The sequence below is a fragment of the Thunnus albacares genome, chromosome 20 (genome assembly GCF_914725855.1).
Source record: "Thunnus albacares chromosome 20, fThuAlb1.1, whole genome shotgun sequence".
NCBI lineage: Eukaryota > Metazoa > Chordata > Actinopteri > Scombriformes > Scombridae > Thunnus > Thunnus albacares.
Genome location: NC_058125.1, coordinates 21,493,505 through 21,510,953, shown reverse-complemented (window position 1 = coordinate 21,510,953; position 17,449 = coordinate 21,493,505). Strand labels below are relative to the sequence as shown.

General features: G+C 39.5%; 1 protein-coding gene and 1 long non-coding RNA gene across 34 annotated transcripts in view; one reads left to right on the top strand and one right to left on the bottom strand.

Annotated features, from left to right (window-relative positions):
* LOC122970970 (ankyrin-3-like) overlaps nt 1-17,449 on the bottom strand; it is a 162,698-nt gene that overhangs the window by 47,408 nt on the left and 97,841 nt on the right. For 20 of the 33 annotated variants that reach the window (XM_044337358.1, XM_044337383.1, XM_044337360.1 and 17 more), the window contains 14 exons: nt 17,157-17,354; nt 15,627-15,725; nt 14,329-14,427; nt 13,363-13,461; nt 12,588-12,785; nt 10,715-10,813; nt 10,356-10,454; nt 8,390-8,587; nt 7,913-8,011; nt 7,065-7,163; nt 6,152-6,250; nt 5,830-5,925; nt 4,835-4,907; nt 4,215-4,274 (listed from right to left, as the gene is read on the bottom strand). In XM_044337358.1, coding sequence (XP_044193293.1) covers nt 4,215-4,274; nt 4,835-4,907; nt 5,830-5,925; nt 6,152-6,250; nt 7,065-7,163; nt 7,913-8,011; nt 8,390-8,587; nt 10,356-10,454; nt 10,715-10,813; nt 12,588-12,785; nt 13,363-13,461; nt 14,329-14,427; nt 15,627-15,725; nt 17,157-17,354 — 1,615 coding nt within the window. Of the gene's footprint in view, nt 1-2,716; nt 2,753-4,214; nt 4,275-4,834; nt 4,908-5,829; nt 5,926-6,151; nt 6,251-7,064; nt 7,164-7,912; nt 8,012-8,389; nt 8,588-10,355; nt 10,455-10,714; nt 10,814-12,587; nt 12,786-13,362; nt 13,462-14,328; nt 14,428-15,626; nt 15,726-17,156; nt 17,355-17,449 lie in introns of all 33 variants that reach the window. The other 13 variants (XM_044337363.1, XM_044337369.1, XM_044337368.1 and 10 more) reach the window with 4 other exon arrangements.
* LOC122970975 lies at nt 208-17,286 on the top strand. Its single transcript, XR_006399374.1, has 3 exons — nt 208-492; nt 14,078-14,108; nt 17,123-17,286. It is a non-coding gene; the product is annotated as an uncharacterized LOC122970975 (long non-coding RNA).

Genomic DNA, 17,449 nt, shown 5'->3' with positions numbered 1-17,449 from the left:
CTCCGTCACCTCATCCCCTGCTGCTACAGCACCCCTCCCCCTAAACTTTCTCTCTCTCTCTCTCTCTCTCTCTCTCTCACACACACTTTACAGACCCCATCTGGCGACATTCCAAACTACTCTCCGGGATCCCTTCTCATTTCAGCTCTGAATGAGAGCAAAACTCCTCCCGAGTGAGCCAAAACTCACCTCCTGCTTTGAAACACTTCATTCAGCCGGCCGTCCAGTTTGCAGGATTTCACCCCGAACTAACTTTCTCCGACTTGTAACCTCCCTCAAACTCTCTCCTGCGTATACTGTCTCTCTCTCTCTCTCTGTCTCTCTCTCTCTCTTTCACAGCCCGGTGCTCACACAAACAGATCAGCTTTCTCCCGCCTACCCACCCTGCTCTAGGATTATCCAGTTTGTGTGTGTGTGTGTGTGTGTGTGTGTGTGTGCGACAGAGAGTGAGTTTCAGAACAGACACCTAGAGCTCACTGCAGGACAGAAATAGTAAGTGGGTGTGTGACTCAGACTAAGTTGTCTAACATCTAACTCTACCTATGCAGCATCTATAGGGTTCTGTATATATTCTCACTGCTCATCTTAACTTCTTGGTTTTGTGGTTTGTTTACTGGTTTTGTTTATTAACTGTCTTGTCAGTCTCTATCATTTTCTCTTTTTCTCCCTTCCGAAAAGCATTCCTCGCTCTCTGCCGATCTGTCTGCTTGTTTATCTGTTTATCTGCTAAACGGTACAAATTCTTTGCTCCATAACATCATCCTCTTCATCGCCTTCCTCTTGATCTCTGTGTCTTTCCTCATTCAGCTGCTTCCCTGTGTCAACTCACATGTCCATCTTTTTCCTATCATGAAAACCACAAGATTAAATGACACATTAGTGGGTTTTTTGCCACTTCTTGAGGTAGCAGCGACTGAAAAAAATTCATAACTCTACATCAGTTCAAGTTGACACGATAGTATCTGTCTTCCTGTCTTTGTACTGTCAGACCCTGATGTGGTCAGTCTGGCTTTACTGGTTGAAACTATTCTTTATAGGACAAACACTATATAATTCACAGTATGTAACAGGGCTGTTTAGGTTTCATGTGGGCGAAGTTTCCCGTCTGTCAGAGTAAAGGCCCCTGTAGTTATTATTATGACTGGAATTATGCAGAATATACTGGTAAACACACTACATACACACTTTTTTATATTAACATCGTAGCTCTATGATTCATCAGGCTTTCATCACACAATCTGACATCCTTCAACATTTATATCGTACAATCTTGATGTCTTCAGCGAATCTTCTGCATTGTCCTGCACATTGCATATTTATAGTTTTTTAAGTTTTCCCTTTATATTTCTTTTTTATGATCCTTATTTCTTACTCTAATCTAGGAGCACACCATATTGCATTTCACTACATATATTACTTGTGTTTGCAAGAAATAAACCATTGAAACCTTTGAATCCCTGCATGGATTGCCATTAAGATTTTATTATTAGATCCATCTCGCACAGTGAACTTTTAAGATTTGCTGTTGGGCTTCAAAACTCAATCAAGTTCCAAGTCCTTGAGGGCGAGTCCAGTCTAAAGTTCTCACAAGTAAATTGAAAGTTTGTCAGATATGAATGCTGACCTTTAGAATGACACAGCATTTAAATATTTTCTGCCCAAAGCTGTGTTCAATTTTTTTTTTTTTTTACATAGCTGAACCTTCTATGAATTAAATAGTCTCACTGTATAGCAACATGTGTGCAAGGCCTGCTGCTGCTGCTGCCTGATTTACTTTTCTGTTAATTGCACCAAATCAAAACTTGAGACTTGAATGTTTTTACTCTAAAGTCTCAGAGCAGTCAAGTCCAACTTTTCAAGACCTCATATTTTTTTAATTAAGTTTGACTTCAGTCCAACTGTAAAAACACTGTAAGATCGTCATAGTTACAGTATACTGATCAGTTCCTATTTGACAAATGACCAAGTTGCCCTCGTTGGTGCTTCTATTTTTTTAATATCAAGTGCTATATTTAGAATATGAAATGCCAAAACCAAAGACAGGCATGAAGAGCCAAGGATGAAAAGGCATGACGGGGTTTGGATCTCCTAAAAACAACACCGGACACAGTTGATTTAGGAACGGATCGATTATTGGATAAATAGAAAACCTGGCAAATAAAACCAAGGTTTTTGTAACTATGTTACTGCCCTTTTAAACACTTAAGTTTTCTCATGATTAGCATTTTATTTCCATGTTGACCAAATATTAATTCACTTTACAACTCTGGAAAAACTCTTTGGAGAGTCCACAACACTTTCCAAAGAACTACCCGGGGTTTGTGGACCGTCCTGATATAGATCATAGACTGTGTGTGTGTGTGTTATTGGAGATGTTAATCATTGCAGTTACGCAGCTGGTATGCGAGCCTGTGTGTAACTGTGTGTATTTGCGTGCCTAGAGTTACACACAATACAATTTTAGATCAGAAATTAAAGATAGAACACTCTGTTAAAGCTCTACAACAACAGCATCAACAACAACTCACACAAATTCAGTGTAGCTGCAGACATTCAAGATTCAAGATTCATGCACATAAATATAAATACATTTAAGAAGTGCCAACAAAATCACACACAGAGAGTTTAGTTCTATCAGTTATGCTGCACCAATTCAAACTGGTTATTTGAGTTAGTTGTAGTGAGATCTTTTTTTTTGTTTGTTTTTTGGACTTACAGGAATAGCTGATGCAGATATTTCCAACATCAATCTCTGTTTAAACAAAGCAGAAATACACCTTCAACATTTATTTTGTATTTTAAGATGTATGCAGTCTGGGGAATATGCTTAATATTTTTGAAATTATGCAAAATTCTTATCCCATGAGGTTATAAAATAAATGTTCCTGTTTTTATCTGTTTTGGATTTCTTTCTTCATTCTCTTCCTCAGCTTATCTCATTACTCACACTTTCTCATCTTTCCATTATGTCTCTTATTCTGCTTTTTCCCCACATCTACTGCAACTACAAAGACACACATTCACGGTACAGACCTGCACTTTATGACTTCCTGCACAGGTCATTTTATATGGAGATGTCACATTATATTGCATATATTTATTGTATTAAACACGAACAACAGCAGCAGAAGTTGTCTCTATCCAGAAGAAACTATGGCACACCTGGTATTCTCATGATATCTGTCCGCACACATACTAAACCATTGTGGGCAAGTGAATTGTTTCAATTGTGTTGAGGAAATGTGGATTTCAGCAGACTGCTGATATTTAGCAGCTATAAAAACTGCCAACTGCAGACAGCGAGAGACATGTGACTACCTAAAAATGAAAGCCTTCCATTCTTTACCATCACCGCAGACTGTTTAGCAAAAACACCGCGAGGCAGAACGAGCCGGGCGAAAATAAAAACAAACTATTGATTGAAAAATCTCGACACATCAATTCCTAGTTTTTTCACCCCCAGTCTGAGTCTCATTAGGGACAGTCAGTCAGAGTTCAAGTTCAGCAGCTTCTGAGCCACACTAGAGACGAGGAGAAAAGAGATTCACGACATAAAGACACACACTCACACAAGCAGCTGACGCTGTGTTTGCTTTGGCCCGAATGTGCGAAACTACAATGGAAGCGTCACTGACAGGCCTCCGAAGACAAAGGATCAAGTGTGTGCGCGTACTCCACAGAGAGAAAAGAAATCTGTTACACACTCCGCGACGCCATATGCAGACAGTTGGCATGGCAACGAGGAGAAAAGGCATATTCCCTGCATTTAGATGTATGAAAACAGTGGAGGCTTTACAAGAACAGTGTGAAAGAGTTGAAGGAGGGAAGCAGCAGCTGAAAGTACTCAAGTACAGTACGATGTATCGCACGTGTACAGGACAAGGATTTAAGAAAAATAAATAAGAAAAAAAGAAGTTAAAGAAAAGAAAGAACACAAGAAAATGCTGCCATATAAAGACAACTTATATAAACCAATCAGTTTATACATGCAATAATAGAATTATCAATACTTTGCCTTACTAAAAGCTCTATCTTACTACTTTCAAATAAATAAAGTACACATAACATGCTGACACCATTAATATAGGATTACCTGAAAAACAAAAAGAAACTGGAAATGTTAAGAACAGGAGACTGACACAGAGAAAGAAGAAGAAGAAGAGAAAAAGAGGTGATGATTTAAAGAACAAAAAAAAAAAAAAGATGAAAAATACCTTCTTCCACATCAGATAAATAGTCCTCTGTGATCATTTCGGGAACATTGGCTTTACAGACTGTGTGATTGGGATGGAGGAAAGAGTTAGAGAAAAAAAAAGAGAACCAAAAAATATGGAAAAATCATATTCACAATAAAGTCATAATCAAAGAAAGACTTGAAAATGGAGTGTCGTTACAGTACATTTAAAGAAAACTATGTATTTTTTGCTAATGAGAAAATAATACTATTACAAAAAACTATTTCAGTGGCTGGATATATCCCTTTGAAAATAAATGCTTAAATCGAGCCTCATGAGTAAAATGTCAAATGATGAAACAAAATGAAATAAGTTAATAGTGAAAAAAAAGAGCACCGGCAACAACAAAATAACTTTGTTTCCTTGACAACCAGGGGGAAATTTGGCAACCGAGGGACCAGTGCTGGGATATCGTCCTACTCCAGCCCATGAGTTGTAACCACCTGCCAAATGTGACTCAACCCGATATTTTATACATTTTGGCTGTCTCTCCAGGATTATGTGACTGAGGTCAGTCAGGTTGCATGGGGAGATCTGCTCAGATGGAATTAAAGTAATACAAATTCACACACCAATAAAGCTGTTACTGGAATCCTTACCTTCGTCGTCGGACATGTCCAGCACCTCGTTCATGGTCTCTGGAACATTCATCTTGTGCTTCTCCGTCACAGTCTGTTGAATAGAGACATGCTCTTAATAAAAAGTGTTGATGTGAACTTGAATGTAGTCATCTACAGACTCCTCTAGTCCAATTTTTTCTGTGTTTAACACCACAGAAACAGTCAATTATTACGGAAAAGTCTCAAATACAAGCTAACGGCCAGCGCAAATACATAAAAGCTGTATAAAAACAAGGACATTTTAATGGTTATATTATTAATTCAGCATAATTAACATGTTCAGTTCCATCAGCACAACAACAGAGGTATGTTATACTCACCAATCTGCTACTCCGAGTTTCTCTTTTTAACACAAATAACACAAAAATATATATATATTTCTACTTTGCAGTTTTTTCAGCCACTGTTAAGCTTCTGCCAATGAATGTCAACAATTTCCTGCAGATGTTTTACATTATAAGCCCACCAGACAGGAGAGTCATGGTCGCTGGATGGCTTTCAATGTATTGTATGTATTGTATATTATTGCAGGAAGTCTTGAGTTTCATTGACGGCGGCTTAAGTCTGAATGAAAAAACAGCAAAGTGCAATTAATTAGTGAGTGAGAGCAGTGTTTCTTACACTCAGAGCAGCAGAGTGGTGAGTATGACATCAGTATATTAATGCACTGACAGAATAAGTGCTGTAGAATGAACACAATGCTGAATTTATCAAGGTATTAGCAAATAAAAATGGGAGCACATCAGAAAACATGGAGACATCTGACCAAAATATGACATTGTCTTGAATACAAGCCTTGTTCTTTAGCGGTAAAATGTGCATAGAAGCAACTATTTAGGAATTTAGACATCTATAAGTCAGCTGTGTCTTGATTAATAAAAGGATGAACATCTATGCTAATACAAAACGATTCTGTAAACTAAACATTGCAGTCAACAAGGCCAACATGTATGTTTAAACACACGCGTACGCACCTTAGTGGTCAGAGTCTCCTCTGTGACCACCTTGAGTGTGTCAACGACGGAGATGTAGCCGAGCCTCCTGGCGATAGACAGAGCACTGTTCCCATTCTGGATGAAAAATTTTACAAAATAAAAAGTCATTTTTTTGATACACGTAACAGCATCAGGAAATCAAAACTATTGCTCTCCTATCTTCTTCAAGAGTATTTAGAGTGTATTTATTAGAGTGTCTGATATAATTGGTACTTTTGGTACAAAGAGAACAGATTATAAGCTACACAGGTCATAAACCAGAGTCACGTTTTAAACGTCTGGAGTGTGAGTGTGTACTAACGGTGGTGAGTTCGTTGGGTGATGCTCCATGATGAAGCAGCAAGTTGATGATGTGTGTGTGTCCCTGCTGTGCAGCCTGGTGGAGAGGTGTGTAACCGTTCTGTAGAGGATGGAGAGAAAGAGGCAAGGGTTGGAGTTATAAAACACACAAAAAAAAACACACATCATATTCATATTACACCTGCAGACAGGCACATTCAATGTCATAGACTAATGGTTTTTGGACTCTTTGTGCTTTTCTTTTGGTTTCCTGTGTTACACTTGTGTTGTCCAGTCCTTCTGGTCACATGGTTTTGCTCATATGATTTGGGTTGTATGTTTAAAGGACTGTCTTGCATGATTATTTAGCTTATAGTGTTGTGTACTTAAGTTTATATTCATGTATATTATTGGACAGGTTGATGTATGCTGGTTTGTTATTAAGCGGTTTTGTCCTTCCTGTGTTCCTGTCCTGATTTTCCCACCTATCACCCATCTACGCACCTGTCCTCTATCAACCTCGTCAGCCCTGCCCTGCTTCCTGTGTTTCCCCTCGGCCAATCAGCTCCCTGTCTGTTCTCTTGCTTCATCACCTCACTCTCCTCTCCCGAGCCTCTCCGCTCATCTCCCCACCTGCACCTCATCTCCTCGTTAGTTCAGTTACTTTTAAGTCCTGGTTTTCTGTTCAGTCTTTGTTGGATCCTTTGTTATGTACTGTTCAGTCTGTTCTGCACTGTTCAGTCTGTTCAGTCTGTTCTGCTTAGTCCAGATTGTTCAGTCTGCTCTTTTTGTGCTGCGTCCTGTTTCAGTTTTTCTTGTTTTGCATGCATGAGCCTTTAATAAAGGAGTTTCTTCAGCCTCGCTCAGCCGCTATTCTTAACATACAGTGTCAGAAAATATCTGATATCAGAAAAAAAAACACACGAAATGGTTACCTTGGTTTTAGCGTTGACCTTTGCCTGGTTTTTCAGCAGGAAGTTGACCATCTTCACGTTGCCATAGTGACAGGCCACGTGGAGAGGAGTATAACCCAACTGAGGACACAGAAAGTCACAAAATACAATCAGCAAAGAGATGATCATCCCATCGTTAGTGATAGTACTGGCTCTCCTTTGTCTATAAAATATGTAGCATAAATATTGTTTTATAAAACAATAATACAATACAAGGAGCAGGAGAGGATAACTGTGATCTCTGCAAGGCCTGAGAAGATTCAAGATTCAAATACTTTATTGTTATATTCACAGAGCAACACTACTCTCTTTGCATTGCTGTTTTAGTAAATCAAAAAGGACGACAAAAACAGTCTCTGGAAAGGGTCATGTTAAGAATTTTTAAAAGCAGTTATATACAAAAATTTAAACAAATATATAGTAATAAAGATATATACTGACTGTACAGGTTAATATGTGCTTTCTATAGTAAAAGTCTCACGTTCATAGCAGCATAAAGTGACAGAGTAAGTGAAGAAGTCTGCCTTGTGACCTTGTGACTGATTTATATTTATCTTAACTAGAGTCAATAAAATGTTACAAAACAGTGGCATAGCCTGAGGTGACATCTTCAAATTGCATACTGTGTTTGAACAGTGCAAAATCCAAAGATATTAAATATATAAAGATATAAAAGATATAAATAATCATCAAAATCTCACATTTATGAAATTGGAAGTAGTGAGGATTTGGCAATTATTTGGGGAGCAACTTAAGTAACTTAAACTGTAATCACTTCACAAGATTTGCATTGTCATATTCTATAAACCATAAGAGAAAGAGACATTTACCTTGGTCTCAGGATCTATAGTGGCTCCATGGTTGACTAAGACCTCAGCAACGTTGACTTTGTCCTCCTGAGCAGCCAGGTGGAGCGGAGTCAGACCAGACTGAGGATACGGACAGAGAGACAGTTAAACATACAGACAGAGAGACAGTTAAACATACAGACAGACAGTTAAACATACAGATAAGAGTTAAATATACAGACAGAGAGACGGAGGGATACAAAGTTACTGAATATAATATGATACAACTGAGAGGGAGATAAATAATACTTGCTAAGCGGAAGATGACAGGTGTGTGTATGACGGTGATAAATCATGAGAGACAGAAAACATTGCAAACTGAATGCCAAAAGAAATAAATGGCAAAATAACCAAGAGTCTTGCAAAAAGACACAAATATTTGGAAGTAAAATTAAGGCCCTGGCCAATAAACACATGTATGAACACTTATATAGACGTCTGTAGAGATGGCAAACGTACCTTATTGCCCATGTTAACAGGAGCATCTCGTGCCAGCAGCAGTGTCACTATGTCCACGTTGCCTTCCTGCGCTGCGAGGTGCAGAGGAGTGATTCCCTGGCGTGTAACTGTGTTGGTGGAGGCGCTGTACTCCAGTAACGTGGTGGTTATCTCCATCTGATTCTTCTTAGCTGCGATGTGGAGCGGTGTGTAACCATTCTGGTAGCAGAGAAACAGAGGGGATTGGTTCTTTGTTTGACACAGCCATCAAAATACAGCCAAGACAAAACAGACAAATCATATTCTGAATGTAAATTTCAACAAAATAACACTTCTCAGTTAATAACAGTATCACATGTAATAAGAAGGACTTGGCTTTGAATCAAATTATAACCCCAGGACATGATGGTTCAATTGAGAGAAGGGATTTTTTATAGAGCTGCAATGATTATTTTCATTATTGATTAATCTGTCAATTATTTTAAAGATTTATCGATTAGTCATTTGGCCTTAAAAAATGTCAGATGATGGTGATAAGTGTCAATCAATGTCTCTCAAAGCCCAAAATGCAAATGTCTTGTTTTGTCCCAACAGTCCACAACAAGGTTTACTGTCATAGAAGACTAAAGAAACCTGGAAACATTCACATTTAAGAGGCCGGAACAAGATAATGTTGGCATTTTTTCTCAGAAATGACTCAAAACGATGGATCGATTCTCAAAATAGTTTAATTTTCTGCCGATTGACTAATCGTTGCAGCTTTAAATTTTTAACAAATGAATGTCAGTTGTGTGCCACTAAAAAGACAGTAAGAAAGAAAAAAGTGGCACCTCTCTTTTCAGGACTGACTGATGTAGTATTATTACAGTCTATCAACTTTCAGTGGAATTGTATTGCATTGCTTTTTTGCATTGTATTGTTTTTCTGTTGTTTAAATGAATAGTTTGCAACATACATTTATTTGCTTTCATTTCTTGTCAAAGGTTAGATGAGAAGGAAAACAACAAGTTGCAGTTTTATGGAGGGCTATGTGCCGAACTATTTCTTAGCGGGGAGTAGTACTTCTCAAAGTCTTGTTGTCACTGTGAGGTTGCCAGGCAACCAGCGGAGACTTCAGGAAGTTACTGTACAACAAAAAGTCCAGCACACAAACCTGCTTGAAACCTGGACTTGTCGTTGTTATTCTTCAGTTTGTACAGCTTAAACAAACGAGCTATGACTTATTAATTAGTGAGCTTTAGAGGTGCTGGTAGGTGTTTCCCCCTGTTTCCAGTCTTTATGCTAAGCTAAGCTAAGCTAAGCTAAGCTAACCGGCTACTGGCTTATATTAGTTTGTAGCCTTGTGGTATCAATCTTCTCACCTAATGCTTGGCAATAAAGAAAAAATGCAAATATTTCCTAAAACATCAAACTATTCCTTTAAATTAATTATTCCAAGAAAACTGTAGTTAAAAAGTAACAAAATAAGTCATAAAAAGTTTTTGTTTTACACAAACATAACAGTTTAATACAGTTTATTTATTTTGTAACTTAGTATAAAGTTGCAATATCGTGAAAGTGTTAGAAAATTATTAATTTCAGATTTATATTTTCCAGCCTAATTCTTTTCTTTTGGTTGATAGAGACATCTTTAAAGACTCACACTTTTATAGTTTCATGTCCAGCACCTAAACACATTTTTCTTGAAGAGATCAACTAAAATTCTTACATCTTGTTATTGAATATTACATCAGGAAGTAAAAGTTATTTAGGATTTGTTGGTTTCAGTGGCAGCTCTTTCTGGATAGATGCTTTCAGGGTAGAAGAGCCGCTTCGCTATACAACACAGCGCATGTGGGTGACTGAAACTAGGTCAGCCTGCTTTCACCCAGAGCCAAAGCGAGAGAGAGAGAGAGAGAGAGAGAGAGAGAGAGGTTTTGGTGCATTAATGCATTAAGGAACATTCGATTTAACCTCCTACAACACGTTCACTTCGACAGACTCTTACCTTCGCAGCGGCATGCGGTGAAGCTCCCTGGTTGAGCAAGAGTAGCGCCACCTTCTGGTTATCATAGTGCGCTGCCACATGCAGTGGAGTTAGTCCACTCTGAGCGTATATACACACACACATGGACACGAGCATTGTTAGAAGGTGACATACATACAGAGCTGTAGGAGCAGACGTGATAAAGAGATAATATACTGTGAAAGCTTTGGCCGTAGCAACAGACTAAACACAAAGACAGATAATTTTGATACTGTGCTCACGTGAGAGTGCATATAAGAATGAGTACTGTGTTCAAAAAGTGCTGAAACGCTCTGTTTTTGTCGCTCTCAGGCAAACAACATTGCTTAAATGTGTGTTACCTTCCCAGCAGCATCAGGCTGAGCGTTCTTCTGCAGCAGCAGGTTGGCTACCTCAATCTTCCCGTACTTTGCTGCTACGTGCAAAGGAGTGAAGCCCTTCTGGATAGACACAACAGAAACAAACTCTGATTTGCACTATGATTGTTAAAAAAAACTGCTACTAATTCAACTGCTAGTAGGTTAGTTACTATTTAGCAGACAGGTTTTGAACGCTAGCTCTCACTTCTCACTACGACTTCTTCTCTATACCATATGTGTTTAATCACATATATCTGATTTATTTGCGGGGTTGTGTCATGACAACATGGGGGAATTGATTGCTTGGTGCTTAAAAATGATGAGAAACAATAAGGGCCCAGGGTGTGGAGGGAATGAGATTGGATGTGTGTTGTGTGTGTGTGTTACATCAGATTCTTCAGCTATGAGGCAACACAGATCCTTGACCCTACTTCAAAACCAACTCTGTCTACATAGACCCGACTGTTTGCACACGTGTATTAGACGTGCATGTGTGTTGTGTATGTAAGCTAACAGAGAGGTTAGTAATAGTCATAGGACTTGACAGAAACCAGACTGGTTCCCTGGTTCCGAGTCCCTGAATATCTACAGTATGTATCCATATATATTATCCATAGATTGTGGACGAATATGCAACTTTTTTTATACTGAGCCAAACTGAAGTTATTGAACGATTTCCCACTTTTCTGTTTCATCCACCCTTTAACGGAACATTAATGTTTACAGCCCTCTGTGGGGGATCAATATGAATAGTAACAACATCTAAGCTAACACCCCCACCCCCCACCCCCACACCCCCCCACCCACACACACACACCCCACCCCTCTTGGCCTCTTGAAAAGCAGTCGCCTCTAACTAGACTTGGGAATATGTAGTGACTGAGAGTTTTTGTTCTTCTGCTCATTTAATATCATGTGGCAGTAAAAATCACACCACCAACTATAAAGATGCTTGTGTGTGTATAATAGTTCATCCTTAAGATTTTTAAACAGTTTCAATCATTATAGATGTGTTTGCGTAGCGACACAAATATATACACAGCTTGATTGATAAAAACAAAAATGCAAACAAAAATGTGTAAGTTTACCCTACTTATATGTGGATTTAATAGCTCCTGGTTGTTAAAACCCTAAAAAGGACTTAAAGAGATTTAATACATGGGCAACGAGCGGAGCCCGTTCCTCCCTTTGGTTTGCCAAATCCAGTCACGGCTGAAAATTACCTGGAAACATCTCCTCTGTTTGACTGTGTTTAGAGTTTAGGGACTTTCCTCCATGTGTCCAATATGCGGCCATAAAACGCTCTGTTGCAGTTTAAATTGATGTTTTGAAATGAGTAATGCACAAAAAAAAAAAAAAAAAAAAAAAAAAACTCCAGGAACAGACTCTAGAGAACTTCTTTTGACCCAGCTCACCCACTGGCAGACTGTCAACTGTAACTGGTGTTCCTCAATCGTGAAGTTCACCGAGGTGCCGCGACAGTCTAGCAGTAACACATCTACTATGCAAAATGTAAGCAGATCTACTACTGTAAACTACCTATTCGTTTGGACACCATACAATAAACACACTAATAAACACACTTAGTCACTACACAGTAGAATTAGCGCCGTCATCACTGCTTCCTGGATCTTAGGTAAAACAGCCTACTGCCATAAGAAACAACTTTGATGGATGGTTACTGACGCATATGAGTGGAGAAACGGAAGAATTCCAGTTACTGGTTATTGTCTTCTGTAAGTATCTACTGGTGAACAAGTGTTATAAATGTTCAGCTGACAAAACAACCAGTGTCTGAGAAGTATCTGTCTCCGCATATCAGATGTGTGTGTGTGTGTGTGTGTGTGTTATTTACCTTAGTAGTAATGCCCAGACTAGCTCCTTTGTCCAGCAGTGCTGAAGCCACATCTCTGTGTCCCTCTCTGGCAGCCAGGTGTAAAGGTGTGTATCCGGAGCTGGTCGTGGCATCTGGGTACGCGCCATTTGCCAGCAGCTGGTGGACAATGTCTTGTTTACCGAGACGGCTTGAGATATGCAGCGGAGTCTGGTCGTCCTGGGGTCGACGAATCAAACAAACATTTTTTTAATTGATACCAAGAAAACAAAAGGTTACGAGCAGCTATTAGCATAAGAAAGAAAAAAAAAAGACATTTCAGGAAGTTTCTGTGCTCATTTTCATCATTTTGTACTAAAACCTATGCAAATTTCCTCATTTATGACCATTTTAGACAAGATTTCTATCTAATATTTCATCCTTTTAGCTTATTTACACAACTGTGAGTTGTTGTAGCAACATTTTGCTAACATAAAAGGCTTTGCTTGTATAATATTGTGAAAATGCCAGTTAAAGGGCCAGTTTTAGGTGAAAAGGAAAATTCTGATATTTGTCAAATATGGGCAAAAAATCTAAATATAAGTGTATCTACATGTAATTCAGTAATTAAACTCAAGCAAAGACATAACCACACAAACAAACTGGATGGGTTTAATGTGTTAATCTAAACTGATAAGGATGGTTTTTATGTAGTCAAATGTTTATTGTGAATTGCACACACACGCACGCAGGCACACACGCACGCACGCACGCACACACACACACACACACACACACACACACACACAGAGTCTACCTTGGCCTTGGCATCGACTAGTGCTCCATTCTGGACCAGATACCGGACCACATTTGACTGTCCTGCCCTCGCTGCCATGTGGAGCGCCGTCTCCCCTCTCTGGACAACACACAAACACAAATCACACACACACAGAAAAGTTAGTCCAAACTTTTTTCCTCCAAATTCCTCTATTTCTTTCTCTCTCTCTCTCTCTCTCTCTCTGTCTTTCTCTCTTATCAACACAGTCACACAAATGAAAAATCAATACGTTTTTTGATGTTCCAGAAAGTCCCTTTTCTTTTAAGATGTGCTGAAAGAACAGAGAGGCAGAAAAGAGAAAGACCCCCTTGCTTTCCACACCCAACTCACCATAATGACGTCCCGTAATGCTCCGTTTCTACGGTAACCTGGCCACAGACACGGCGTGGGCGACCAAATACTTGGGGTTGAAGAGTTGCCTGTGCACTTTCTCCCCCCCCCCCCCCCCTCTTTTTCTCTCTCTTCCCCCTCTCTCTGTTTTTGCTATGTTTGCTCATAACTCATCTCGGCTCTTTCTCCCAACTGTCTCCCTTTCTCTTTATTCCTCTTTCGCCTTTAATGTGATTTAAGAGTTAATGGGACCAGTAGTAGAGTTTCTAGCTCCTGTAGAAGAGTGTTGATGGACAAGATGAGAGTAAGAGATTCATTCCCTACACCGTAACATTAATATATTTTTCTCTCCTCCTTCCTGAAGTTTTCTCCGCCGCCTGGTCCAATAACACAAGGTATGTAATGTTGGGCTCGGTTTATAGAGAAACATGCCATCTCATGTTGTTCCTCTCATGCTGTCATTTATTACAAACTGACCTCTTATAAGCCGTTAAGACGACTGCATCAAATTTGTTATCCTGCTGTTTTTCCATTTCGTCAATCCGGAGTGAGAACAAGACAAGAAAGAGAGAGAAAGAAAGTCAAAAAAAACCAAAAACGTCTTCTCGAACTCACCACATTACTCGTGTTTGATGAAGCCCCGTGGTTGATTAGCTGGTGGACGATGTTTTCATGTCCCATAAATGCTGCAACGTGGATGGGAGTCAGACCGGACTAGAGGGAGAGACAGAAGAGACGAGATGTGATGAAAATAAGTAAATGTTTGAATAGCAACCTTTTTTTTTTAGCTTATTTATTGCTACAGAGTCCTGTTAGTCCCATACAAACATATAAACCCACTATTAAAAACCCTCCTTCCCTTATACTGTCTAATAAAACAATATGTAAAAGTCCCTGGCAACATACGCTTATTCCTCTGTAGCATAGCGCTGTAACGTAGTCCTACAACTAATAAAAACACATCAATGACCCACTCCGTCGCACTGGGTGACATGTTTCTTCATTATCACGAACACACACACACTGTACGGTAGTTTTTTTGTTTTTTTTATTTGACTCAATCCCACATAAACCGTCCTGCTGCTGTAAATACTCACTAGAGCACCAAGAGTGTATTAATCCGCAGCCGAAAAAAAAAAAAAAAAAGCCTCCAACAAATGCACCCTTTCTTCATGTTTGAGCGACTTTTGCTAAAAGCTATTTTAGGGGGAAATGACTGAGCCTATTCTTGAAAATCAAACTACATATTTGTGCTCTGCTTTTAAAGATTTTTATCTTCAGTAGGAATGAATGGGCTCGGGCCTGAGCACCGCAGTCAGGGTAACATTCTTGGTTTTGTTTCTTTTCCGTGCAATTTGTTGACAGTAAGAGAAATATGAATAGATGCACCTCTAGTTTGCAAACTGCTCTGAAGAGTCAGAGCTGGTATAATATGTAGTTTTATTTATAAATTCCTGAACAGAGAGCTATAAGAAGACTAGAGAGTTAACAAAAAATCCTCCTGTTTTATGTAAACTGAGCAAACCGAAACATCTTCACTACATCTTTTGGTGCATGTGAGTCTTCTCTCCCAATATCTTTTTAGCTAAATACACTCTACCTACAGTATATACTATATGACAGCAGCAGCTGAAAATAAATGAGTAAATAGGGTGTTTTACTGTATGTGAAAAATGAATTACTAGTCAGTCTCAGACTCAGATTAAGAACAAAGGTAAAGAGACAGAAAATCAATAAAAAACAGGACTCTCTCTCTCTCTAGTGGTGCACCAGGAAGTTCATAGATTACAAGAACAAGATACTCCGGTCACTGTTGCTGTCAAACTGATTAAAAAGCAGCAAACGACACGATACTGCTCCTGAGATGTACACACATACAGCACAGACAAACCCACAAACACGCACACACCTACCTCAGTGACTGCCTGTATAGACGCTCCATGCTTCAGAAGTAGCTCCATCACCTTGACTCTGTTTTTCTTACAGGCAATGTGCAGGGGAGTGAAACCATTCTAAAACACAGACAACAAAAACAAAAACAAAAATATACACATTTTGAAATGTAAAAATAGTCCCAAAAACTCTCTGCGTGTGGCTGTGAAGGTCTCGCAGAGCCGGCAGAGGACAAATCTGGAACGCCAGATGGAAAATACAGTACAAAGAGGGACCTTTTTTCCACCCTCTTCTTTCTCACTCTTTCTTTCAAACCCCTCTGAATACAAACCAGACAAGCAATATGTGGAAATAATTGACTTAACTGTAAGCTGTAAAAAAAAAACAAAAACAAAACAAAAACAAAGTATGCTGCACTGAAATAGATACTTTTCTTTACAACTCACTCTCCTCTCGCCAACACGTACACTCTGCCCCCCTCCCTCCCTCTCTTACTCTCTTAAGTTTGGGGTTTCTGGCTCAATCCTATGACTTCATTTTCCTCTCCATGTCCTTTTTTTTTTCCCCTTCTTATTCTCTCTTTCTATAAAGTCCCAGCGCTCTAACCACACCCAGACTTCTCCCATTACAGTACAGAGATGGCTGTCTCAGGCCAAGACAGTGGCTGTGGCTATAAAGTCTCTTTTTGTCTCCTTATCTGTTTCCTTCATTCATTTTCTTCATGTTCTCTCTCCTGTAATCTGCCTTTTTTCCCCCCATCCAAGCCCATTATAACTCTCTTTTTGTTACAAAGGAAGGAAAGACAAAAAAAAAGACAGGAAAGGAGGGAAGAAACCTAATTGCAACATTTAAACATCCCACTTCCACAACCTTGAGCAACACTGCAGCTTCAATAACTATACTTTTCTATCACTTTTTCTCTCTAAAGCCCATCACCTCATGACACAAATGTGCTGGCATTTTTACATGTTGGTCTCATGTTTAAGCCCCTGAGTCAATTTTCCATAAAAATTTGCAACAGCAATCTTTGTTGGACCGAGTAACTTTCCGTAATGCTTTAAACATCACTCAAGTCTCAGCTGAATGCAAACACATTAACGTAAAGTTGAATGAGAAGTTTTAGAGGGGACACATCAGTCTATAAAATGTGTTTTCATTCATCAGTGTGGGACAAAAGAGGAAGAAAAACCAGTCGAACACTTCTGCCAAATGTCAACAACATCCAGCATGTGATTCGTCATTTCTCTGTGTCATCGGGGCATTGTCAGATTGCAAGCTATAAAAAAGGCAGCAGAATTATGTTTTCTATCTATTAAATTATGACTGATGAGAACATTTATTAAGGGGGAAATACAGGATCCGTCTGATTGGTCATAAGAGGGGGCGAGTTTCCCTCACTCCCCCGGTCATGATGATCATTAATCACGACTTCATATTAGCTTTTTTATACCTGTCTATCCTTCCGCCACATAAACATCCCCCTCTCTGTCTTTTTTTTTGTCTCAAACTTGTGCAGAACCCACATCTCCCCTCCATCCCTTCATCCTCACCAGGGCCTTGGCGTTGGGGTTGGCCTTTTTATCCACGATGACCTTTGCCACCTTGTAGTGGCCGCAGTGGGCGGCCACGTGCAGCGCTGTCAGGTAGTCGTTGGTCACGTCATCCACGGGGACATCGTGGTGCAGCAGCAGCTGGACGCAGTTGAGGTGGTCGCCCTGCGTCGCCATGTGGAGGGGAGACAGACCGTTCTGGAAAGGGATGAGGGAGAAAGAGATTTGTCAGTGTGGCTGCGATAACTGACGTGTCTTGTTGGCATGTTCTCAGGAAAGACCAGGACCAGGGA